General features: G+C 44.7%; 1 protein-coding gene across 1 annotated transcript; it reads right to left on the bottom strand.

The window, feature by feature from the left end:
• Positions 1 to 17,651: 17,651 nt before the first annotated feature.
• LOC149345603 (salivary anticoagulant protein P23-like) lies at positions 17,652 to 23,959 on the bottom strand. The gene is made up of 4 exons (XM_089586142.1): positions 23,876 to 23,959; positions 21,400 to 21,470; positions 20,517 to 20,915; positions 17,652 to 17,900 (listed from the first exon to the last, which is right to left on the bottom strand). Exons 2-4 carry the CDS (start codon positions 21,440 to 21,442, stop codon positions 17,683 to 17,685), a joined length of 660 nt encoding a protein of 219 aa, XP_089442268.1. The 5' UTR covers positions 21,443 to 21,470; positions 23,876 to 23,959; the 3' UTR covers positions 17,652 to 17,682.
• Positions 23,960 to 24,873: the final 914 nt, after the last annotated feature.

The raw sequence follows: 24,873 nt of genomic DNA, 5'->3' as shown, positions 1-24,873 counted from the left end.
TGAAAGATATCGCAGATCTCTCCACAGTGCGGGCAGCGCCCATCTGTGTTCGGATCGAAGTGTTTTGCTATTGCAGGACAGAGATGGGTTCCTGTCTGCAGGCGCCGCAGAGTTCGCTCCTCAGCCTTACTCAGCCCCTTGGCAGGTGCCGGGTAGAGACGGTGGCTGTCGCAATAATAAATTAGGATTTCGCGGAACCGCAGAAGCGGTTTATGAGCTTCTGAGCCATGAGAGCTAGGATGAGGAGCCCGGTGTGTGAGCGCTCGGGCGGCCGCATCAGCGGCCTCATTGCCTCGTAGACCCTGGTGGCCAGGAGCCCAGATCACTTTTGTGCGAGTTGGATCGGCGAGAGCGCGTCTTAGAATTTGCGAGGCCAGAGGTGATATTTCGCCTGCAAGATAATGTTCACAGGCCCGGCGAGAGTCTGTGATAACCGTTTTCGATTTTGGATCGGCGGCAGCGAGAGCTATTGCGACTTCCTCCGCTCGTGTTGAATTTGGGGCCCGAAAAGATAGCCCAGCGACATTCATTCCCCGGTGGACTACGGCAGCCGTGAAGAATCCCGCGGGCGACGGCCCTGTGATGTCCACGTAATAGACGTCCTCTTTATAGCCATATTGCCTCTCAAGCGTGCGAACTAGCGGTGCTAAACGGACTACGCGAAACCTCGTTTTGTGGCTGGGATCACAACAGACAATGCAGCTTTCGTTCATTTTGACCAAACCAAGTAAGGACGTACCTTACCGAATTTCCACGTAGAAGAAAGAAAGAAAAGAGATGGCCATATGCCCCTTATTGTTCGCTGTTTGCCGCACATCGCAAACGAACGCTGCTTGAGCGTTCATACAAGTGCGGCGTGCGCATTCATGTCCTGAATGTCTACACAGCGTTTTTGCAATGTAATGACGCCAAAATTTTCCAACCACTGTTCCTCACTACCTCATAAGGACTGCCAAGTCGCATTTCAGCCACCAGCCTTTCAATCTAAGGATTTCTTAATTCATTCATTCCTGAATGGTCCGGCTTTAGGAAAGTTCTGTGACCTATACGTAATGTCCGGTAAGTTGCCTCACGGCACAGTACGCCAACAGGTGCATGCGTCGTGTGTTATATAGCTTTACAAACGCTTATAACGACGGTAGTGGTTGTCTTAAAAGGTCAGAGCAGTGTCACGGTTAGCTCTACGACGTACTCAACTTTTTAAGAGATTGTGAACAAGGCTTCCGTAGCGGAGCCGAAACCTCTTTTTTTTTTGCTTTCGCTTTTGGTTGGCGCCTGCAGTTTCACGTTATTATGATTTACCTCTACCAGACCACTTTTTGTCGACCATCGCAACAAGGTTGGTCTTCCTAATTGCCGCACTAACACCTTTTATTATTCATTCTTGCCAAACACATCTAAAGACTGGAACCACCTTCCCGCTGAGATCGCATCCGTATCAGACTACTCTTTTCAGGCAAGCATTGTTGAATCATTTTTGTGATGTCACCAAAGAGTTTATTAATGCCTTTTTTTCCTTTCTGCCGTTTTTCTTGTTATTGTTATTCATGTCTTGTGTTGCTTTTCGATTTCCTTTTCTAGTGCAATTATGTTCGTTTTCTAGCTTTTTTAGCCTTTCACGCTGTATGATTAATTTTGTATTTTGTACTACATACCTGCCGCTTTCATGTTATGTTGTTGCTTTTTGTAACCCACTCCCCTCTAAATTGCTTCGGCGATTGAGAGTATGTGAAATAAATAAATAAATAAACTCTCGACTTTATTCTAAGAGGTATACCCAAAGTACAACTTCGTTTCATTTGAAGTTTGTCGTTAAATTCGGGAAGGACAGGGCAGATCAGAGCGCTCCTAAGAATGCCATGTTCCCTATCTTTTTCTGTCATGCTATTTTGTTAGATTGCAATCGGGGCCGGGAGTGTCCAAAAACAAATCCTCGGGTCGTGTTGAGATTAATGCACTACGCCAGAATTATTCTCTCATTGGGAGACATAAAATGCAGCTAACATCAAACACCACCATAGTGCCAAAAGCTGTATTAATTCATTAACCATGGTCTAATTCATTACGCATCACGCAGCATGGTCTCTCACGAAGTTTCGAAGCATGAAGTATTTTTAAGCTCCCATTCTCAGCAAACATAAACTACCATTGTTCGGAAACTACGCTGAACCTGAAGGCAAACCAGCTTCAGCATACGAATGCCATATGCAGAAAAAAACTTTCCAATAACACAGCCATACGCAGTACTTAAAACCACGCCTGCGCAAAGAGAGAATTTCCATAATGGCTTTGAGAGCTCAGCCATAGCCGTAGCGCTTATTATCAATCATTAAGAGGGCGATAGAGGACGTTTAGGTCGATAAGCAACACTTACAGTCGAGACGGGTGCTGACTACCAACATGGAGTTTGTAAGGCATTATACTTCCCGTGAATCAAAATTACGGAAGCACACACATCAGTCAAGAAAGAGTAACAAAGCCCTTAGCTACCTATGAGCGCAGCTACCAGGAAAGAGTGGGATGGTCTGCAGTTTTTAAAAAGAAAAACCTTGAAAAGTGTTGCTGGACAAACACGTACACAAGATCGGCTCCGCCCATACAACTTCGTCGCTCCTTCTTTAGAATGACAATTTTAAACGATATTCCAAATGAAAAAAAAAAATTGACATTGACCGGGACGTTTACCTCTAACCTCCAACATACTTATCACAAAGAAGAGACCACAGTCGTGAAATAAGAGAAATAGCTTGTCGAACAACTGTATTTAAGCCACCCTTCTTTCTACGCACAATAAGCGAATGTAACAGCATTCTAAATGAAATAGTCTCTTTACAGAATCACTTTCCAGCTGCTCTTAACGCACAGCTACAAGCCGTACACGGCTGTTAGATAAACAATTTGCACCATGTTTCATTTGTCCAATGCTTTTGCATCGTTGTTACAGCTTTATACGAGCTTTACAGGAGTCGTTTTTATATTCTCTCGTATTTTTCAGTATATATAAGAGGATGTTTCTTGCTGCAATGCTTCCTTGATACATTGACTGTGCTGTATGTCCAGCAGTGCCATTAAATAACAATTTACGCTTGTACTCTCGCACACCAGTGCCGAATGGGGGATTTGTAAGTATTGTAAAATATAAATAAAATAGCTATCTTTGGCAGGCTTTAATTTCTTTGCTATTGCAAGGGCGGTTTATTTGGCGACGCTGAGGACGACGGAAGCAGCGATGAAGCAGTGGTGGTCCGCCGCCGGTCAGGCCTAGCAGAGTCTCGCTCGGAGCGATGGCAATGCGGCTGGGCTAGTTCCCATCTGCTTTTACACACTACTAAAGTTTATGCTATCCTATAAACTGCCCCCATTGGTTTTGTATGCAGTGTTAACTCCTCGATGCGAACGACGGAAACACAATAATAGAATGATTTGGCTATATATCACAGGAATGGACCATTACCTTCAATATTTTCATGTAAACGTTATAGTTTTCCAATATCCAAATTTTTGTCCAAGAGCGTAGACATGCCTATGCCAGAGATCGCTTCAACGAATTTCACTTGTCGCTCTCGGTGCTGCGTATGCAACTACGTACACCACTGCTCATCGTGTTTTTGGAAACGATATTCCATTGAATATTTAATGATTCTGTATATGCGCCGAGTTCATGCCCTTCACATTAAAGGAATCTGTATTTAGATCAACACGTTTTGTAACCCATCCGAAATTTCAATTTTATTTATTTCCCGGATCGACCATCCTTCAATCACATTAAAATTGTTGATTCTTATGCTGACTGCATCCCTGTTTTTTGCTGTAGTATTGTTGCTATTGTCCTCTATGCATATGTACCGCGCACATACCGATGGACTGCCCTCTCCACACACAGACTGCATGCTTAAGCGGACGGGTACAGACTGTGATGTGCGGTTTGATGAAATAATAAAATTAGAAATGAATAAATTACAAAATCGCTTTGTAATATGAGTTTTATGCGCCTATTTGTACATAGGTATGAGTGTATGCATTTCTCGGTTTATTTTTTTTTGCTCCACCTTTTGGTGGCGTGCCAGTTTTTACTCTTCAGCGCGTTTAGCGTTTTTTTTTTTGCACAAAGGTTTTCCCAATAAAACGTTTGGTTTCAGCGTTTAGCGCATTTTGCTCATTTTCAATTGCTTTTAAGCCCGGAAAAGGTCTGCTAGTCCGGCGTCCTTATGTCGCTTTTTCCAGCCCATTGAGACAACCAATAAAGAAGAAAAAGAAAGCGCAGTGAGCTCAAATGAGCATATTCCTTATGTCGTCAACTGATCCAAAGGCGCCTGCACCATCCGCCTGATTGTTTCCATAAGGCGACTCCCATAATTTCATATATTTTAATGTGGATTATATAGAGGCAGTATGGAGTGTATGGAGTCGGTATAGACTTTATGGAATGCGCCTTTGGAAACTTAGGCTCCATATGGCGTCATGTACTACTTATGGAAGCTGTATGGAAACAGAATTAAATGTTTATGGGCTCCATACAAATAACGTGTGGATGTCCACATACTTTCCCGAATCATATTGACTCGATATTTCCATATTTCTGTACGAGTGACTGTTATGTAGCGTTTAGCCGCCTGCTAATGCCCTCTGGGTATTCCAGCAAGTAGGTGCTGATAAACCTGCCGTTGGCGGTGTTCTCCTCTCCCGATAGCGACATGTCTAGGAGGTTGTTTCTGTACGTTATAGCAAATATGAATCGTTGTGCACGATGGCAGCTTTTCTGTACCAGAGCTTTTGGGTTTATTATGCAGATCAACTGCCCTTATCCGCACACAAGTTGCACGCTTAAGAGGAGAGGTACAGACCGTTATGTACTATCTGATGAATTAATAAATTACCTATCACAAATCACAAATTACTGCAGGAAACTCACTTACCGAAAACGATAACAAATATATACCATCCCGATGCTGTCCTCATACCACCCATGCTCTATGCTACAAAAAAGCAAACAAAAATTACTGCTAAATAAAAAATATATACCAAACACAAAACACTAGTCGATGCGACCTATTTCTGAGAAGTATTGTCCACACTGTCTTGCTAAAAAACTACTGCGCTCATGAGGTAGCTAGAAAGTGAATCTTTGACTACTGACATCTACGAATATCGACAGTGATAGCAGTAATGACGACTACTGATGTCTACTTTAGCTACCGATATCTTTCGTCCGCAAAGTGATTGCAGTGCTAATATCACATTAATCAATACCTCTCCTTTCATTGCTTTCGATGACTGCTGGGTTTCTTATTGTTTTATAAATAAAAGGACTATACAGCCCAATATTCTAGACTCCCTTCAAGGCGAAAGCTTTCGGTCTTTTCTCTGTCCTGCCTACATCATGTACGGATGTGAAGTAATTTTGGTGTGATTTGAAAATAGCCCAAGTAACGCTACAAAAAGCAAGATGTCCGCCGTGGTGGCTCACTGGTTATGGCGCTCGGCTGCAGAGCCGGAACACGCGGATTCGATCCCGGCCACACCGATAAAATTTCGATGAAGGCGAAGTTCTAGAGGCCCGTGTGCTGTGCGATGTCAGCACACGTTAAAGAACCCCAGGCGGTAGAAATTTCCGGAGCCATTAAATATTTATTTACAGAATACTGCAGACCCTAAGATGGGTCCAAGCAGGAGGGTCAAAAGCGCAAAAAAAGAGGCGCGGCAGATTACATAGCACGAAACAGTAATAGAACATAATAAAGAGCAGGGGAAAAAACAAAAACAAAAACAACTCAAACTCAAACAACTCAAACAACAAAAAAAACAAACAACTATCAATAAGTAGTTTTGTTAATAGCATCGATGCTGTTTACAACCTCAGGCGGGAGTTCATTCCATTGAGTTATTGTGTGAGGAAAAAACGAGTATTTAAAAGCATTGATTACGGCATCCCTCATAGCCTTAGTCGCTTTGGAACGTTAGACCCCCATAAACCATAGACCATAAACCATAGGCAAGAATGAGATACATTTGTGCAAGCTCAACCGAGTCTCTAAAGCATTAATTTCACGCAAACTACAGTTTTAAATGAATTGATGTGTAATGGAGAAGACTGTTGACGAAGTGATGACAGCAAATTATTAATTCTTCTTGGAGTGCGCAATCTCAATAAGAACCAGCTTTGAAAAAGTGATAGTGTATCAGCCATCGGAGGTCTGACAAGGGCAATACTGTCCGATCTTAGCTTGTCCATTTGATCAAACGCTGTTGTTGTAGCCAGGTCATATCGGAGAAAAAAAAATACCTTTTTTAGGCTGATACGTTCAAGATCACACTGGTGACGAGAACAAACAGGACCTGCTGCATGACATACGGCCTGCAAAGGCAGGCAAAATGCCCAGAATGATTTATAATTGTACTCTAAGTCTGCAATCATAAGTGGAGAGCAAAAACAAAAATACATTTTGAGCATAGTTTAGATCGCAGCAAGACATTTTCTAGCTAAAACCTACAATCGTCAGCACACAGCACACACGGTATTAGGTCTTCTGCTCCAAGTAAAATCTGCCGAATTATGCAAGTCATTTTTTCTTACCGTTCCGCGGTGTCTCCTCAGTGGTGGAGAAATTCGCTCGAGTTAATAATGCACCACGGCGTTGTGCGCCTCCTTCATACAGTCGCCAGCTACTCCCATATATAACACGTGCGCTGCATAGGAAGACATGAGCGATGGGAGGATTATCTCTGATGTCTAACGAAGCAGACATAGGGTTTTGAAATTGCCCTGCACTTAGGATACCAGAGGGAAACACGCATAGCAGCGTGTTGGGAACATCTGAACACGTACTTCATCACTGCGGCACGCGGTAAATGTCAGAGCAAGGGACGACTGAGCGGCGTCACTCTTCTAGCGAGATCTACACAGCTAAAGTGTATCCTTGACATAGGAGATGGAATTCATTCGAAATTGCAAGCACCTTAGCACTTTTAATAAATAAAGGGCAAGAAATTTCTGTACCCCTTCTCCAAACTATGGATCTGTTCTAGAGTAAAATGTACGACTTTTTCTATTATACTCTCACCCTCAACTTCAGTTTCTTCGTACAAAAGCTAGCGCAAAACACGACACACACAAGAAAGGTAGACAGGACAACGCGCTACTGACAACTGATCCATTATTGGAAAGAAACACGTAATATATAGGCACACCGTCAACCCACCTATCAGCTGCAGCAAACGTCAGAATGATGTAAAGGGTCATAAAAGCGATAAAAGACACAAAGACTGAAAACACGACGTAGCTAAAAACGATAAAAAGTGGCGAAAGAACATTAAAAGCATGACACGTGGTGTATAAGGCCAAAGAAACATGACTGACTGGAATTCAACAGGATGATAACAGAACGATATTGTGTAAAAACGTAACAAATGCAGTAAAAGAAAACACGTGAAGCAAGAAAAACCTGATAAAAAGCCTGTGCGCTGAACACTTGAGATTACATTGAGGGGAAAAAAACCTGTACACATGCTCGTACTCAGGAAAACCTTTCTAAAAAGCATTCTTCAGTTTTATACAAGAAGATAGATGCACCGCTAACAGCATTCGCGCCCTTCTTTCTGATCAGAAAAGCTTCTTTTAATTCAGGGGAGACTCGATCATGGCCTCTACCTAAAACAACGGTTTTTTCAAGAATGGGCCGGCAAGAGTTTTGTTCACAGTCCTTGCAATGAAGAGGCAGATTCGAACCTGTTCCTGTCCCCATCGAACGTTCATGCTCCCTCAACCTTTAATTCAGGCAACGCCCCGTTTGACCAACATACACTTTTCCACACGTGAGTGGGATCTGATTTTTTCTGTGAGTGATCTGTGATCTGTGAGTGGGATTTGATTTTTTTTCCCCTCAATGTAATCTCATTGAGGGGGTTACCCGCGTAGCTGTGTATTTCATGAACCCGTTCTCATAAGTCATTAGCAATCTTGGATATGATGCAATCTAAGTGGGAATGAAATTTCAGGTGGCGATCTAGTTTTACTCCTAAAAGCAATGATGACGGACTGGCTTCAATGATGTTTGGTCCTATAGATATGGGAGGAACCCACATTATTTGCTTTTGGGGAGAAGTGAACAGTACAAACTTAGTTTTATCAGCGTTGATCTTTAACATGTGCCGAGAGCACCGTGAGTGTAGATTGGCTAAGTCGCTATGAAGTGTGGATGCAAAGGTTGTTATGCTTTTATCAGAGTTATATATCGTGGTGTCATCAACATATAATAAGCATTCGGAAGAGGTGTGTGGTAAACTGTTAATATAAGCTAAAAATATTATTGGGCCGAGAATTGATTTTGTGGCGCACCGATAATAGGAATCTTAACTTCACAAAAAGAACATGAAGACAATCTGAGGTCTGTCAGATAAATAGCTCTTAATAAGTAATAAAGGCAGAGCAGTTATGGCTATTTATTCCACCTTAATAAATAATATTTCATGAATAACTGCGCCAAAAGGTTTTAGCAAATCAACAAAAGGAAAGCCAGCAAGCTTACCCGCGTAGCTGTGTAGTAAACCCGGGGGTGAAAACCAAACTGCCTTGAAGAAATCATATTGAATGTTTTAGGACATATAGTGAAAGAGGTCTCAATTAGCTTTCCTGTAACCTTACTGAAGAAAGATAGAATGCAGATGGGCCAGTAAATGGTTAGGCGGGAACGAACGCCTTTATTGAAAACAGGGATTTTTTGCCTCGTTTTAATTTTTCTGGTGAAACGCCCAGTTTTAAATATTCGATTTACAATATGATAAACTGCATGAGAAATAATGGGGGCAATTAGTTTTAGATTAGTTGGTTGAATACCATCAAGTCCAGGGTTTATTAGCTTTAAATGGCGTATAACGTCAATGATTTCTTGTTGTCTAGAGGAAAAAAAATGAATGTGGTCGGCGATTATATGCTAGATCGTGATAGTTGTGTGGTGACGTAGGATTGTCGTTAACAAAGCTATTGACAAAAACATCGGCGATATCTTTGGGATTAGTATATAACACATTATCGTTGTAAATCTTAGATATCAGTGCTGATGAAGCATTTCTGTTAAGAAAGGAATGAATAACATCCTATTTTTTCTTCGTACTGATACAACTTAAAATGTGCACAAAATACCTTTTTTTGGCCCCTCTTAGTTGTGGAGATCAACTGTTAATATTTTTTGCAGCTGTTCAAAAATTTAGAGTTAAAAGATTGTCGCTTTGTTTCTTTATAGAGGTTTTTTTTCATTCTCATTCTGAAAAGAGTATCCGTGATCCGCGGCTTCCGGGGTGCGGAATATTTTCTTTTGATTTTGTGACTTTTTTATTGGGAATGAATGTACAGGGTGAGTAACTTTAAAAATTGTGTAAATGCCTGTTGGGGATTATGGATCGAGATTACCGAGGACAAGTCAGTGTCGGTAACTGCGCTTACAAACCTCACCCTGACAAAAACTACTTTGGTATAAGATATATTATTTTGCCTTTGTTCCCTCCTAAACCAAATTAATATGGCGTATTTCTTGATGATCTTAATGTTCAGCACGCCACCATTAGGAGGAGACAATAATTTTGAAAAAGCGTGATCGATTAATGTGTTGCCGTTGTAAGCCGTGCGCGACTTGGAACAGAGATTAATCATTCGAAGCCAAAAGCATGATAAAAAGTAACGTAAATGAGACTGGTAGAGAATTTGAATCCAGAAGGTTTATTTATTTTCAATACTCTCAAGGCCCGGAGGCATTACAGAGAGAAGGAACATACAAAATCAAAAATAATTTTCTTCAAATGTTTGACATCGGTGATTGTAGCGGTGAAGGCAGGGAGGTGGTTCCAGTCATTTGCAGTTCGAGGAATATATGAATTCAAGCAAAGGGTGGTTCTGCAGTGCGGGATTCTTACCTTAAAACTATGATCAGCGCGCGAGGATATATGAGATGGAGGAAGCAGTAACTGATTTTTGAGAATAGGGTTAGTATAATAAATCCGTTGGAAAGGACATAAGCGAAAATATTTTCGGCGCAAAGAAAGAGATGAAAGACCAAGGGTTGACTTTAGTGCAGATACGCTTGCTGTTCGTGAGTAATTTGAAACAATAAAGCGGGCGGCGCGGTTCTGAACGGGCTCTAAAGTATTAATTAGAGATATTTGATTAGGATCCCAAATAGAACAAGCGTAGTCTAGTTTCGGTCGTATTAACGTCCTGTACAAATGAAGTTTAATGGAACTGCCTGCAGCTGTGAAATGACGGCGTAAGAAACCGAGTGTGCGGTAGCCTAGTTAGATAGATAGTTCACGTGCATTTTCCAAGAAAGATTGTGAGTTATGTGAACACCGAGGTATTTGGACGATGAAACAGTTTCGATACATATATATCGCTGCTTCACCGTGATATGATGTACCGCTATGAGAATATTCCGAGGCATATGATTGGAAAGAAATTAAGTCGTTGTCACTGCCATTCAAACAAGTTTCTGTGAAGGCTGTAATCGAAGATGGTTTTGGCAAGGAGAATAGTGAAGTATGGATGGCATCGTAAATTTTACGCATGCTTCTGGCATTAAGATGAATGGCTGATCTTGAAGCGGTTGCTAAAAAGTTGTTAGCCCCCAAGTCGAAGACAACGCTGACATGATTGTTGATATCGAAGCCCTTCAAGCAATCATTTATTAACAGAAAGGTCGGCTTCCATGGAAATTCCGTTGGTCGTGCTGATAATCGTTTTGCGAGCCTAGATCTGGCAGTTTTCAGTGCACACGAACTTCCGGCCGTTTCTTTTTTAATTAGCGTACTTTAGAAAGCAGTGCTTTTTTAGCAGCTCTCAGGTGATCATTGAACTACACTGGGCTGTCAGTGCGGCTTGTTATTCCGATGTCAGATAAACTGAGTCGGGTCTTGCTAGCTTTGCTGATGAAATCCGCCTACTTTCTTGTATGATACCTGCCAATTATGTTTTTTGTGTCCTTTGTGGTGGTGGAAATACGATGAACGATCTCTAGATCAGCAGGTGGCATGCGATATTGAATCTTTTCGTTGACGGTTTCCAAGACTGCCACGCAATCTTCACCTCTCGTGACCAGGATGCCTTTTATCAAGACATTTTTTTATCTGTGAATATTGCTCAATTCCTGAACTCCTGTTCGAGAGAGCAGCATTTTGTTTTGTCAGTGCCCTGTAAGCAGCTATAGTGGCATTTTCGCTTTTAAGTTTCTCGCCATGTCATTGAAAAATCATACTCTTTACTACTTGGTCAAGAGCAGCTTTGATAGTCGTGTCAAGCCCGAAGAGCATGATCAAAAATTTGGTAGGCTTGATAAATCCTCGACTCGTTGTCATCAATCTGTTTGGCTAGTTCCGCACAGGAAGGGATGATCAGTGCGAAGAAGTAACCAGAGCATTTTATACGAAGCATATTAACGTAGGTTTCGGGCCGTCGCGCGACGCCCGGCGGTGGCCACCATTGACCTTGAAGTGAGATCACATGATGTGACGTCACGTGATGACGTCAAACCGGCTGCAGATGGGGCCTCATATCGCGCCGTCGGACGTCGCCCGGCGGAGGCCTCCACGCTTCGGTTCGCGCCGTCGCGCGCGACGCGGCGGCGGCGGCGGCGCCACCATCGCTGCATCACGTGATATGTGACGTCACGCCAGGGATGAAGCGGCGCGCGCCCGCCGTCGCGTCTGTCTCTGTGCCCGAAACCGCGCCAGCGTCTTTGCGCCGGGCGTGTATGCGGTCAAGATGCCTCCAAACGCTAAGGACGTTAATAATAAGAATGCAAAACGAAGGCTGCTTCGCATCCACTGGGCTTAACCTTGATAAGCCTCCAACTTTTTTCACATTTTTCGCAATCGAAATGATGCTCGACTTACTAGTCCAGCATGATTTCGGCTAGTATGTCATTACACAGCGTTTGTTAAACTCTCCCTGCCTTTGTTTCCCCGTTGTTTCTATCTCTTTTTTCTTTTTTCTTCTCTCGCTTGCTTTGGCTGCGTTGTTGGTTATCAGTGACGATAAGAATAGTTGGTCTATGTATTAGCTCTTTCCATGCTCCCACTTTGCTGATCTGTGCGCGTGCGCATCATTCCCTCTAGTTTGTATAAAAGGCGCGGATCGGCCCCCTTCCGAAATAAAAGTTGTTAGTCAGCGCAGTTGTGTGTCCTTCTTGTTCTGGTCCTTTGTCTGCAAGCGCTGTTTTTTTTCAAGATCAACTCTGAACTGCTGTTCCGCTCAGAGACTGTTGAACCTTGCATTGGTTTTCTGCATGTTAATTTATAGATCCACCGTTCTGCTCTCACTGTTTAATGCATTGGTCTTTGGAGTCATCTACTGAGTGACTGTGATGTGCGCACCAAACTGTGGAGGGATTTTTGTTGGAACGCGGCGTGTCGGCAGTGGTACGTCGGAAAGCGGAGCGCCGTGCGTGCCAGCCCCGCGTTGGGAATGTGCGCGTGCGAATGGTGTGCGCGAGGCAGGCACGAGGAGCGGAGAGCTGACCTGTCAGTAAACTGAGGTGTAGAGGAAGACACCGCAGCACAAGTCTGGTCATTAAAGCGTGGAAGTGGCAGCTGTCAGACGTTGGGTCCGTGCTGCCGGTGACTTCCCTTGGATCATCGACGCAAGACCACTGAGCCCCATTCAAGCGTGGAGGTGGCAGCGGTCGGACTTCAGGTCTGTGCTGCCGTGGACTTCCCTTGAATCAACGACGCAGGCCTACTGCGTCCCTTTCGAGTTCGGAAGTTGCAGCAGATGGATGGAGGGTCCTTGCTGCCGTGGCTTCCTTGGAAAGGCTGCACAAGCCTACGGTGTTTTGGAACGCCGTCGACAGGACCTGACTACGGTGACTGCTGCAGCTGCCCAGTTCTTGGGGGCGGCTGACAGGAGTTCGTCAGCGTCTCCCGTGTCCATCTCTGTTCCTCACCTCCTGGCTCTCTACCACCGCCTCTCTGGACGCAACGCCAGCGATGCATCGCAAGCCGCCAACCCGCTTCTGTGCTGCCTGCATTCCCGATTTACCTTGTAGTCTTTGTAGGCGGTGAGCTCTCTCCTTTTATGCGAAGCACACTACTTTAGCTACCACTTCAGCCCTTCACCGTGGTTATGCGCCTCCAAATCACGTGACATCACATGACGTCACACCACGTGACACGATTACGTCACGACAGTAGAGAAACGGGGGCCCACCTCGCGCCGTCGCTGTGGTTGTGCGCCTCCAAATAACGTGATACATGACGTCACACTACGTGACACGATGACGTCACGACAGTGGAGAAACGGGGGCCCACCTCGCGCCGTCGCTGTGGTTGTGCGCCTCCAAATCACGTGATACATGACGTCACACCACGTGACACGATGACGTCACGAGAGTGGAGAAATAGATAGGGGCATATGCGACAAGGTCGCCCTACCGCCACAATGTCGCGAGAATATCATCCTTCCCCCCCTCCCCCGCAACATGCACCCAGAACATCACCGGGAAAGACGGGAGAAGAGGGCGGAGGGGCTGGTTAAAAGGGCCGGAAATTTCAGGGCAAATGAGGTTGCCTACGTGGACGCAGCGAGTGGCAGGTCGGGGGCGGCGGTCGCCTCAGTAGTCGACGGCCGAGGTGCACCAGTCGCTGCCGCCTCCATTAGGAGTAGAAACATAGATACGGCCGAGGAGGTCGCAATAGCGCTTGCTTGCGCCGGAACCAAGGCTAGTTTGATTCTTAGTGACAGCAAAACAGCAATCTGCAACATCGGAAAGGGCAGGGTCTCGCCAAAAACGGCTCGAATTCTGTCCGCAGCCAAAATTGATCGCAAGATCACCTTAATTTGGGTCCCAGCACACACATCCGTCCCCGGTAACGAGGCGGCCCACTTGTTAGCCCGAGATCTCTACTTCCGGGTAACTGTAGAGCCGCCCGACCCCCAGGGGATGGACGAACGTTTGCAAACGTACGCGGAAATCGCCGTGCACTACAGGTTAGGCAGGCGTCTAATGCTACCACCAGATCCAAACTTAACCAATACAGAGGCCATCGCCTGGCGACGATTACAGGCCGGAAATTTCGTTAACCCTGTCTGGTTATTTCAAACCACGTTAGACGATAAAAAAGGTGACAAATGTAAGACCTGCGGAGCGAGAGGGACCCTCGATCATATAATTTGGCAATGCCCTGGATCCCCGGGTGCTGAGGACAATATTAAGAGTAGAGAAGCCTGGGAGGCCCTTCTGCGAAGCGAGGTCCCCGCCGACCAGAAACGAGCTGTCCGCCTGGCGGCTGAAGCCGCGAAGAGACAATGTATCTTCGCCAGTCTTTAGTCGCGGAGGTCCCGTCCCCCGTCCCCTAGGCCTGCGTGCCAGGGATGGGGAGTAGGGGGCCTCCTACATCGGTGGAAATAAAAGTTGTTATCAATCAATCAAACGGGGGCCCACCTCGCGCCGTCGCTGTGGTTGTGCGCCTCCAAATCACGTGATGCATGACGTCACACCACGTGACACGATGACGTCACGACAGTGGAGAAACGGGGGCCCACCTAGCGCCGTCGCTGTGGTTGTGCGCCTCCAAATTACGCGACACGATGATGCTTCGCATTTTCCAGGCTTAACCAAGCTAAGCCTCAGCCATTTTTTTATCTGTAAGGTTGTACCCGTGTCTAGGGTGGTTTTCTTGGTGTTTTCGTTTTCTTTATTGGCTCCTTTCCTTTAAAATATAAACATGGCTTCGTTTTGTTTTGTTTGATTCGTTTGTTTTCGTCCTCGAACCTCCACACGAAAGTGTCCCCCTTCAGCGGTAGGGGACGCGTCACCCAATTCGCGAAAGTGACATCAATGCCTTGTCAATAAGGAATCGTAGATTGCTAAGGCATTCTTCACTAACTCTTATCCCGAGGCATTCTCAGTTCAAATCCCGGAATACTCCTTGTAAATAGATGCGGAACAGCATTGGCGAGATCGTATTTCCCTGCGTAGCACCATGCCTTACTCGGATTTTATTGCTGACTTTATAAAGGAGCAAGATAGTTGCGCTGCCGTTAGAGATGTCTTCCAGTATTTTCATATAGTGCTCTTCTACTCCCTGAATCCGTAATGCTTGCATAACTGAGGAGTTTTGTACTGAGTCAAGTGCTTTCTAGTAATCTATGAAGGCTATGTATAGGTGTCCGGTATATTATTTGCATTTCTCTGTCACCTGAATGATAGTGCGAATGTTTTAGATGATCTGGAATTCCATGCGAAAGCCTGCCTGATCATTTCTTTAACCGAAGTGTAAGGCTTTCCGGACTCTGTTCGCCAATACTTTAGTAAACACCTTACAGGCAACACACAGTAGGCTGAACGGCCTGCAGTTTTCAATTCATGGACGTCTTCTTCGTCCAGGAATTGAAAACGGCTTCTTGCCCGCTATGCAGGGAGGCTAGTTTTTCTAGCACGATCTCTTCTTGGTCCTGCTACGCCTCAGCTCTGGCCTAATCCCCACCAGCTGCTTTCCCCCTTTTCATTGCTCCTAGGACTCGGTTTACTTCCTCTTTTTTTTTTATTGGCGAATATCAGATTGCTGTGCGTTACTGCCTCTCTTTTTGGTGCCGATTACATTAGCTGCTGTATAGTCTTTCACAGAACTCTGCGGCTTTTTTAAACTATCTTCTCTATATTCCTAATGGCAATGCCTTCTTTGTCTTCCAACGCATACATCTGATTTGTTCCGTTGCCCAGTTTAAAAAAACTTTCTTTTGACTAAAGGAAATGACGCAATAACTGCCTCAAATATATCGGTGGACCCCTCAACCGCGCCGTAAGGGAGCGGATAAAAGCGGGAGTGGGAGAAGAAAGGAAGAAAGGTGCCGTAAAGGAGGTCTCCGGAATAATTTCTTCCACATGGGTATCTGTAACGTCCACTGACGTCACACAGCACACGGGCGCCTTCCGCGTTTCGCCGCCATCGAAACGTGGCCGCCGCGGTCGGATTCGAAACCGGGTACTCGGGCTCAGTAGACCTCGGACCGCTTTCAGCCAACCTCCGATATTTACAGCCTACTCGATTCTCTCGATATTAAACTTCGTAGAAAACGACCCTTAGAGTCTTTTTTATATCAAAGTATAGTCTACGTGGTCCTTTTTTTCCAGCATTTCAAGAAAGCCCGCGAAATATAAAAAAAAAGCATCGTGATTGCTCTCTTAGGCTACAGTATTGCAGCGCTCCCGAGCGCGTCCTGAGTGAACAAAGCGTGCGTGCTAACCGCCTCGAAGTGAGCGGCCGACGCCGCTCTCAGCATTGTCTTGAAAGTACGCCAGCACATTATTCATGAACATAGAAAGCGAGCGCTGTGATCAACAATAAAAGATAATCAGGCTATGGACAACGAATTCAGACGGAGCTATTAAGCCAAAACAAAAAACGAAGGGAAAGCGGTGAAGTCGCGTACTTCAAGGTAGCCTCCGCTTTTTTTTTTATCATTTTTCAGTCCGTCGAACTGGGCGGAGGCCGCTCACTTGGAAACGGTCAGCGCGCACATTTCGTTCGTCCGAAACACGGTTGGGAGCGCTGCAGTATGTATGGTAGCGCATGAACGCTGTCACTTTGTTATTTTTTATATTTTGTGGGTAAATGCTGACAAAAGGACCACGTAGGGGGTACGTTGCCACAGAAAGCTAGATTGGATCTTTCTTAACACACTCAACAATTTAAGGAAACGCGAGTTACCGTAAAGGGAATAACAGAAAATTTTGTATAAGTAATCGGGGCTAACTGACTAATTAAGTGGTATTAACGATGCTCTGAGGAGCGCCACATGAGCACATGAGCAACATGAGCGTCAGGCACTGTTAAAATTGCACCGAATGATCGTACTTGAAAGCGTTACGAACGCGGCTTTTCGTTTTGTTGGCTGAAAAAAGACCACCCTCCCTCTCCCCGTTGTAATGCCTGTGAAAATGAAGGCAATCAATCCTATTAAACAAATTAACATACAGTATGGTGCGCGGCATCAGTTATAGAGTGTTCGGCAACAGTTCCTTTTCCATTTAAGGCTTTTTTTTTTGTCAAGGGGAGAAATATCAGTGCACGAGCATCTGTGCATTTATCATCCCCAAATTACCGCTACATGACGGAGACCGGACCTGTAACCAAGCCCTGGTAGCAAAACGCGCTATGCATGGAGACACAACGGAAGGTACGGTCTTTGTAAAAAAATATACAGCCCACGGGGTTTGCTTCCAATCCGCGTCGCGGGGCTTTTTAGCTCATCTGACAGTTCCTAAGCTTGGGAGGATTGAGTACTTAAATTCTTCCCTCCTTCTTGAGATTAGGGTCACTGAGTATGGAATCGGAGCCACGCAGCAGGGCTCAGGGGCAGACCCCTTGGGCTGTACACTTTTGACAAAGACTGTACATTTGACGCCTCATACTTTGGCTGCTCACGGATGCCTAACACTTGCACTCTACCACCGCTAGATGGCCCCATTAAACATTCGTCCTAAAAGGTACGCTTAGGAACTACAGCCGAGAGAAGAAATGGTTATCGAGGCAGTGGCGCGTTCTTCGTTACACTCATGTCTCAAGAGCCAGTGCATACCGATAATACTTCACTTCCTCTGCGCAGTTTCGTTCATCTAGTGTTATTCAGGGCTGCGAAGAGTTTTACGAAAGCAAATAGGCGGTAATGCCTATCGAACTTCTTCGTGCGGCTATTTATTAAGGGAAAGGGAACTGTATGGTCACGGTGTTCACAGCTCGGTTCAGGGCGTCCCGGAAGCCGCCGTACAGCAGCCCCGTCAGCTGCCCCTGGACGTTGGACTTGATCGCCTCGTGGTACTTCTTCTTGCGGTCCTTGTTGAGTCCAAGGTCGGAGCTCTCGCTTATCTTGAGGCCTAGCGACTGCAGGCTGACGCTCTTCACGACGGCTCGGTTTGCTGCAATTTCGTCCAGAAAATGAGTCTTCAGTGAAGAAATGTTGAGGAAGGAGATACGACAGCTTCATGTGAGAAAAATTTCAATGAACAACCGCCGGTGTTTATAGTAGTCCGGCAGATGCAGACAACCGCTTTGTACTGTCGGGTTTAAGCAATCTGCTTTACTCTCATGATGGTTTAAAAGGCAGGAGGAAAAGAGAGGAACTTCTCTACATGCGAAATGCGATAGGCGCACTGGGCGATGATTTCAGCGTTACACTGATTAGCTCAATAATAATTATTATCGAAATAGGCCTGAATCTGTGAAGCACCGGTTTTAATGCGCATTAAGGAAAAATAAAAATGCTATGTGGTAGGCATTTTTATGGACAAGTAGATAAATTCGGTTTCAATTAAACCGCGCCGCTAAAGGGTTGATGTTCTGTGAAATTACTAACATTGACTCTCCCAGATTCTCGAGCCTCTGTTTTTATGTTTGTCATTCCATGCTCTCAGTTTGTATTCTTAAATACTTGTTGGAAAGAAACGACTATGTCATACTGCTTATTATCGAATTACGAACCCTAACGCAGTACACGTCCGCACCGCTCCGATTGGTCTGCTAGATGTCTACCACACCACTGAGGAAAACGGAAAGTAATCGTTCCACTTCTTCTCTTTTTGCACTGTCGCTGTTAAATAATTGCTTCATTGGCAGTTGACAAATCTGCTACCACTCAGTTAAAGGATCAGTGAATCACTTATCGAAACGGTCCCAGCCGTTAAAAGTTTGTGTTATTTTTAATGAGAATCTGAGGTGGAATGGTCATGTCGACATGGTGATAAAAAAGCTGCCAAAAGGTCGTCGGTATCTGGTGTCTATTGACATATTTCAAGCCGAAGAGTATCAAGGAGATGTTGTATAGTGCGCTGCTTTCTTCTGTTGTAAATTATTACTTTTTTGTGTGGGGTATCACATCTTTTACAAATTAACCGCTTGTATCTCCTTCAAAAGAAAGCTGTACGAAATGTTATGAATGCTGCTCGGCTAGGATACACTGAACTGATTTTCAATGAACTTCGAATCCCCCGCTTACCAGAGCTGTATGAAACTTTACTTCTACGGCATTATAAATCCAGTGTTAATAAAACTAGCCTGTCAGGTTTATAATGCAAAGAGCAAAATTACTTTACACTGGCCACACCCAAATGGTATGTACCTAGGATGTGAACCAATTACGTCTATCAAATGCTGAGCTGCACCCTCCCACATCAATTAAATAAGGAGTCTGGCCTGACGTACAGCTAATGCCAAATCTGTTATTTATTTTGTTTGTTTGTTCTTCGAAAGTGCTCTGATGTTCTGTACCACTGCAATGTTTCTGTGGGGTGCGTCGGCCTCATCAAGCCTTTCACTGGCTTTTTTGTCGACGCACCCATCATCGACATGATGTTCAATAAGCATGATTCTGATTCTAGATATGCAATAATCTTACAGTACGCGAAATATGTTAGCTTGTCACATTGTAAATAAGCAAACCACTAGTGAGCGTCTCCACTTTTGCTTAAATATTCGTGCAGGGGTCAAAGATGGTGCAGGGGTCAAAGATGGTGAGGACCGAAGAAAAGATCAGGCTCTGCGCCAGCAACCCCACTCGTTCTACCGTCAAACAAAACAGTCAAGCCAAACCATGTAGTTGGGTGCACTGCGAGATATATACGCTTTAAGAGCATTGCTACGGGAGACACAAAAAAAGTTTTTGCTGCACAGCCCGTGCTCACGTAATGACAAAGCGAAGCGACGCATGAAGCGACGTAACAGGCTTAAACGCTAGTCCTGCAGTCCGCTCTCATGCGCTGAGCTCAAAAGAAGCTAACCGTAGACGAGACACTTTCAGAAAGTGATTAACCCAGTAGTGATAGATTTGGTATCAACGTCAAAACGTTGGGAAACCGTATTTGGAGTGGGCTGTTTTACGAGCTTTTTTTTATGTGGGGTAAGTTTTCGGCGTTCTTACTTGACAGAGAGCAACATATGGAGAGTTTCTCGGTGTTCGGCCCCGAATATGTGAACAGCTGCACATTGTTGTTTTCTCGACAGCTTCATTCTTGGTGTAAATTCCACGTTATTTGTTACAATTCATTTCAACACAGCATCCCCTTCGCGAATTTTTTCAGCACGTTTCGAACAGTGGAATCAATTTACTAGCCCTTAAATGGCCTTTTGACAATCATTTGATTTGTTTTAATGCGCCGGGTCTAGTTCTTCTTTTGGTGCAGTTTAGTTGCCCGTACTTTTTCTTTTGAATTTCTTAAGGAAGATCAAATAGTTGCAGCTTCGTTAATTAACATCTTTCATTGTAACAATGAATTATCTACGCTTTATGAAAGCACACGTCGCTGGACACTTTGAAAACTCATTTCATGGCTGCTCTTTTTCCTTTTTTCCCCTTTGTTCCCCTCCCCAAGTGTAGGGTAGCCAACTGGGCATCGCCTGGTTAACCTCCCTGCCTTTCCGTCCTTTTCTCTCTCTCTCTCTCTCTTAATTTTCTGTGCATAGCTGGTGTATAGTTATGAACAATTCCTGCTCACAGTACGCAGTGGCGTCTGATCAGCGCCCGCGTAGCATTTACTTACAGCGTGCACTTGTGACCTCGACGACAAAGTTGGTGTTCTCAACGAACATGTCGACGCTGTAGCTGGTTGACCCGAGCGCCTTATGTCCCTTGGCCCGTACTTGGTACGCCACTCGAACGCCATCGAGGGACAGGTGGCACCTGAGTGTGCTGTTGGTGCCCTCCCAGAACGGGGCGCTGCATTCGCCCCGCCGCCTAACTTGCGAAAGGCCGAAGACCTTGCCCGACGTAAAGTCTGCCTTCAGGTCACGGTTGGTCAAGAACGTCTTCTTCACTTTTACGCTGAAGTCAGGTATCTGCGCTGGGTCAAGGTTCCAGCTCCGGAGCTCCGCAGGGAAGCGGTCCCTTAGCACCACGTCCACGAAGTTGTTTGCATCTTGAGGGAGTGCGCAGAAGGCGCCTGGAACGAATTACATTTCGTGCATTGACCGCCGAGCTGCCACCATTCCTCAGCAACTCAATTATTGCTAGGAACCGCATTCGTGTTCAGGCCATTCCTCTCTGTTTATTGTCAATGCTAATGGCTATGTTCTGTGTTCAGTGGGCGACCCCTTCATGAACTTTTGTATCCTGATGCTAAAATTGAGCTTTGGCAGGTCATTGCTATTGCTTGCTTTTACAAGAAACAATAAACTATTACCGACTAATGTACAGTTTTATCACACGGCAAAACATTTGAACGTTCAGGCATGCTCCACATCCCCACTAAGGATCTCTATTAACAAGAAGCTGTTTCAAGGCGAAAGCTGCATATACCATCCACAAATTTACAAAAGAATATCACATTTTCGACTTAGTTTACTTTCACATGCAATTTGAACCAATGTTTAATTTATTCTTAGAGCAGAAGAAGGGCGAGTCAAATGCACATTAAATATTCATACTTGCTGCGCACAGCATGAGGACAACAGGAAACAGTGGAGACATCTTTCCTGCCGGTTGTTTGTCAACCAACCTGCACGTCCGCAAACACACACAGAAAATGATTGGTGTTTACAAGCACCCCAGTTGTATAAAATGTTCTCAGTTTCTTAGTCAAACTGTCAAAAGTTAAGAAATTATTGCGTAGAATACTTCAATTAGTTTGAGTTGGAATTTTTTGTACACTTTAAGACCTTTTTTTCACAAGAAAATGTCTTACCGAATCTCTCTCACTCTCCGCGCATTTTACTGATGCATCGTTGGGGCGGTAAACACCCCTCTTACAAATCGAGAGATTTGCACCTCCTGAACAAGTTTCTTGCGCAGGATAATTTCTTTGATAACGCGGGCATTGAAGAGATATGAACAATCGTAGCGCTTCTCGTAATCCAAAAAGGCCGTTGATGTGGAAGCTTTTATGCCTTCTTTACCTCCAAGTATCATCTACCAGAAAGAGTATCTTTATAGGCTATGCGAAGGACGCGTTCTGCAGATTCAACCAGCCCGTGTCCCGCTTTGCAGAGGCAGATACGGGGCAACTAAACGGACAGGAATTGATTTTCAGTTTGCATACTGGTGCAACCCTAAGCCTGCGTAGCCTAAGAAAAGTTGCCCACTGTATCTTGCTAGAGATGAAGCAATAATATTAGCTCACTGTGTATGACTCCAAGTTTGGCGTTCCAGGTCAGACATTGCAGAGGAGGCAGATAGCCGTACCGTCAGCCTCTGTCTTGCGCTACCAGAAAAGTTTGGCATCCTACGCGGCTTCGGTGGGAGTAAGCGACTAGATCGCTACTACAGGAAAGTGCGAAGCCGTAGGACTGGTTTGCGTTATTTGCTGAGGTCTTTACTCTTTTCAGCATTCATTCCCTTGTCAATCAACGCTTCAAGTGGGGAAGAGACGCATGTTAATCTTTTTATAATGAACAATTGAAGGGACGGTACGATACATCGTGATCGTTGCATAATTCTCCGAGTTCACTTTGTTTTCGACGAATAAAAAAACCTTGATTGAACATTTATTCACTTGCAGTAACATTGTGCAGAAAAGAGCCGACGGGCCGATAGATTGCTTTAAATGGTACTAGTCAGCGCTCGCGTCATGCACTTTCTTTGTTCTCTTTTTTCTTGCGCTCTATAACATGAACCGTCTTCACACCATATAAACAGGTTGATGGTTCGCTTTTCACTCGCAGAGTGGACCCCGTGCGCCTTCTATAATGATCAAAAGGTCTTGAAAGCTAAGGGCAAGGGTTCTGCTTACCTTGCACAGATTAAGAGCTTAAGGCATGCAACAAGTTCTCCACTATACGACTGAGAAGCAAAACATTAAACCTGGCTTTTTTTTTTGCAAAAACGGTAGAGACATGGGCTAGGCCTTTGCCCTGCAGTGGGCGTAGTCAGGCTGATGATGATGATGATGTGTCTACCAGTGAATTTGTACGCAAACGGTTCTTAGATGGTTATTCTATGAATAGTCACTAACATGAAAAGTGGGGCTATAAGTGCGACCCCAGGCCAAAAGAAATTGTCCTTGATCGTCTCGTATCGGGAACGTGAACTGGAGGGCTCGTATTTGAAATCCGGGTCAAGTACAGCCGTGAAGCCTAAACCTAGAACCCTTTTAACTGATTCGCTAAGGATTAGTCCAGCCAATTAGGCGTATTCATTCGCTTATAGCTAGTAATCCTCGTTTCACTTTCATGACTAGCTCTGAGGGCACACGTGCTATTTTTTCGTCCTTCTAGCACTGTGTATGCATCTTAAAAATATACTTTATTTCTCTTTGAGCCTTGCTTGTATTCCCATCTATCATAACAATCTATCATTAGCAATTAAACCTGTCAATTTCGCATGCTGGCATCCTTGCTAAACATATTAAGAAGGACTATCAGATGCTCCAGCTGTACATAAAGGCAACAGGTGGCATAAGCGAACAGGTGGAAAGGCTTGGTGCGATAACGGCTACCACCAGCCGAGACCAGGAAAGTGCGTGGTAGTTGTGTTGTGGATCCCATCACAAGGCAAATCAGCAAATTTCAAATAACGGTATTCGTAATAAATATTCTACGGGAAAGAAACAAATACAGCGCAACATCTATATGCTCATAATTCTTATTATAATAACACTACGATGCCTTCATAAGACTGGTGTACAAATTGACAACAGTACCAAACGAAAAGAGGCAAAGGCCACCTCTAACAAAGTATTACACTTGGTTAAAGCGACTGCCAAAAATTTTATAAAGGTTCATTCAGTGCAACATTTTCGGAATAAACAACCTTGCGTTAATACCTTCCTACAGCATTAGTGTTCATCGAATAGACTTGGTAATCATCGTAAAATCTTAGATACAAGTGCAATCAGCAGCGCAGTTTGAGTGTTATTTTCTTCCTTGAACAGACGTAGTACCAGCACTGAATTAGAGTTGGTCTTACCTATTGACGGCTTCTGGGAAGTGTGCGACGTTTCTCTCCGAGCTTCAGAAATATATAGGTGCTCATTTCCTCTCTTCTTGTATTCCTAGGACGGCTGATTTTGTCGTGCTGGGTGCACTATCGTTCAGATAAGATTACTGCCAATCCTTTGTGTCTGGAGCAGTGGCTGTTTGCTCAGCCCGTGCGACGCGTTATCGCTTTGTATTTTCCCACACATTGTCTGTTCAGGGGGGATTTCCATGCGCTGACCTAAAGCCCACCTTCGCACTCTGGTAAATGCAGGTTTGTAATCCCTTGCCACCAGACTGGAAAGAGCTTGAAAAAAAGGTAGTTTGGAATTTATTGCTGGGCGGGTTGGTACATGGCTATTGTAAAGAGCGAGTTGCGCGTGCATAAAGGACGAACGCAGGAAAGACCGAAATAAAGATTTAACTGCGCGAGAGGGCTAGGACACAAGGGAGACACAATCACGACACTTAGAAGCGCAGACTGACAACTTTATTTTTCAGGAACACGCAAGCCGCGTTTAAGCGCTCTCTGTAACAATCTTTATTTCAGAAATGAACCAACTAGCCCGGCAAATCCTTTTGCAGGAAAGACGGTGAAGACGAAAGGAGCTTTTAGCACTTGAAGTGAAATTTCCTTGTCTGCAAAAGTAGGCTTTTCACCAAAGCAGAAAAGAGCGATGAAGTCACTTTTTAAGATGTTTCAATATATTGCTTACGAAATTTGTTTTCACCGCAGTCAAAATGTTTGTTCATTGTTTCTGCCGTCTGCTGGCTGGTAGACAACTGAGGTGCACGTAGACAAAAAAAATTCACAAAGCTCAAGCGTTAGCCAGGAGACAAGTTTTACTCCACATGCGAGATGTGTTCAAAAAGGAACCAAACTTACGAAATAGTGCGCCGACAGGTAAAGAGAGCGTGCTGTGGCTACTAAATGCACGTAGCGCTAGGTTTCGACAACTGCCATTTGCCGCGTTCCGCTCTGACCGTTAG

This window comes from Amblyomma mixtum, chromosome 4, assembly GCF_055824585.1.
Source record: "Amblyomma mixtum isolate Tamu chromosome 4, ASM5582458v1, whole genome shotgun sequence".
Taxonomy (NCBI): domain Eukaryota; kingdom Metazoa; phylum Arthropoda; class Arachnida; order Ixodida; family Ixodidae; genus Amblyomma; species Amblyomma mixtum.
Note: the sequence above shows the minus strand (reverse complement) of the source record. Positions and strands in the feature narration are given on the sequence as shown.

Excerpts from the sequence above, each read along its gene's own strand:
- LOC149345603 (XM_089586142.1), bottom strand. The coding sequence starts at position 21,442 with ATGTCTCCACTGTTTCCTGTTGTCCTCATGCTGTGCGCAGCAA. Across the intron at positions 20,916-21,399 it reads CCTCATGCTGTGCGCAGCAA|GCGCCTTCTGCGCACTCCCT; the intron begins GTATGAATATTT and ends AATTCGTTCCAG. Across the intron at positions 17,901-20,516 it reads CGAGGTCACAAGTGCACGCT|CAAACCGAGCCGTCGTGAAG; the intron begins GTAAGTAAATGC and ends ACGAAATTGCAG.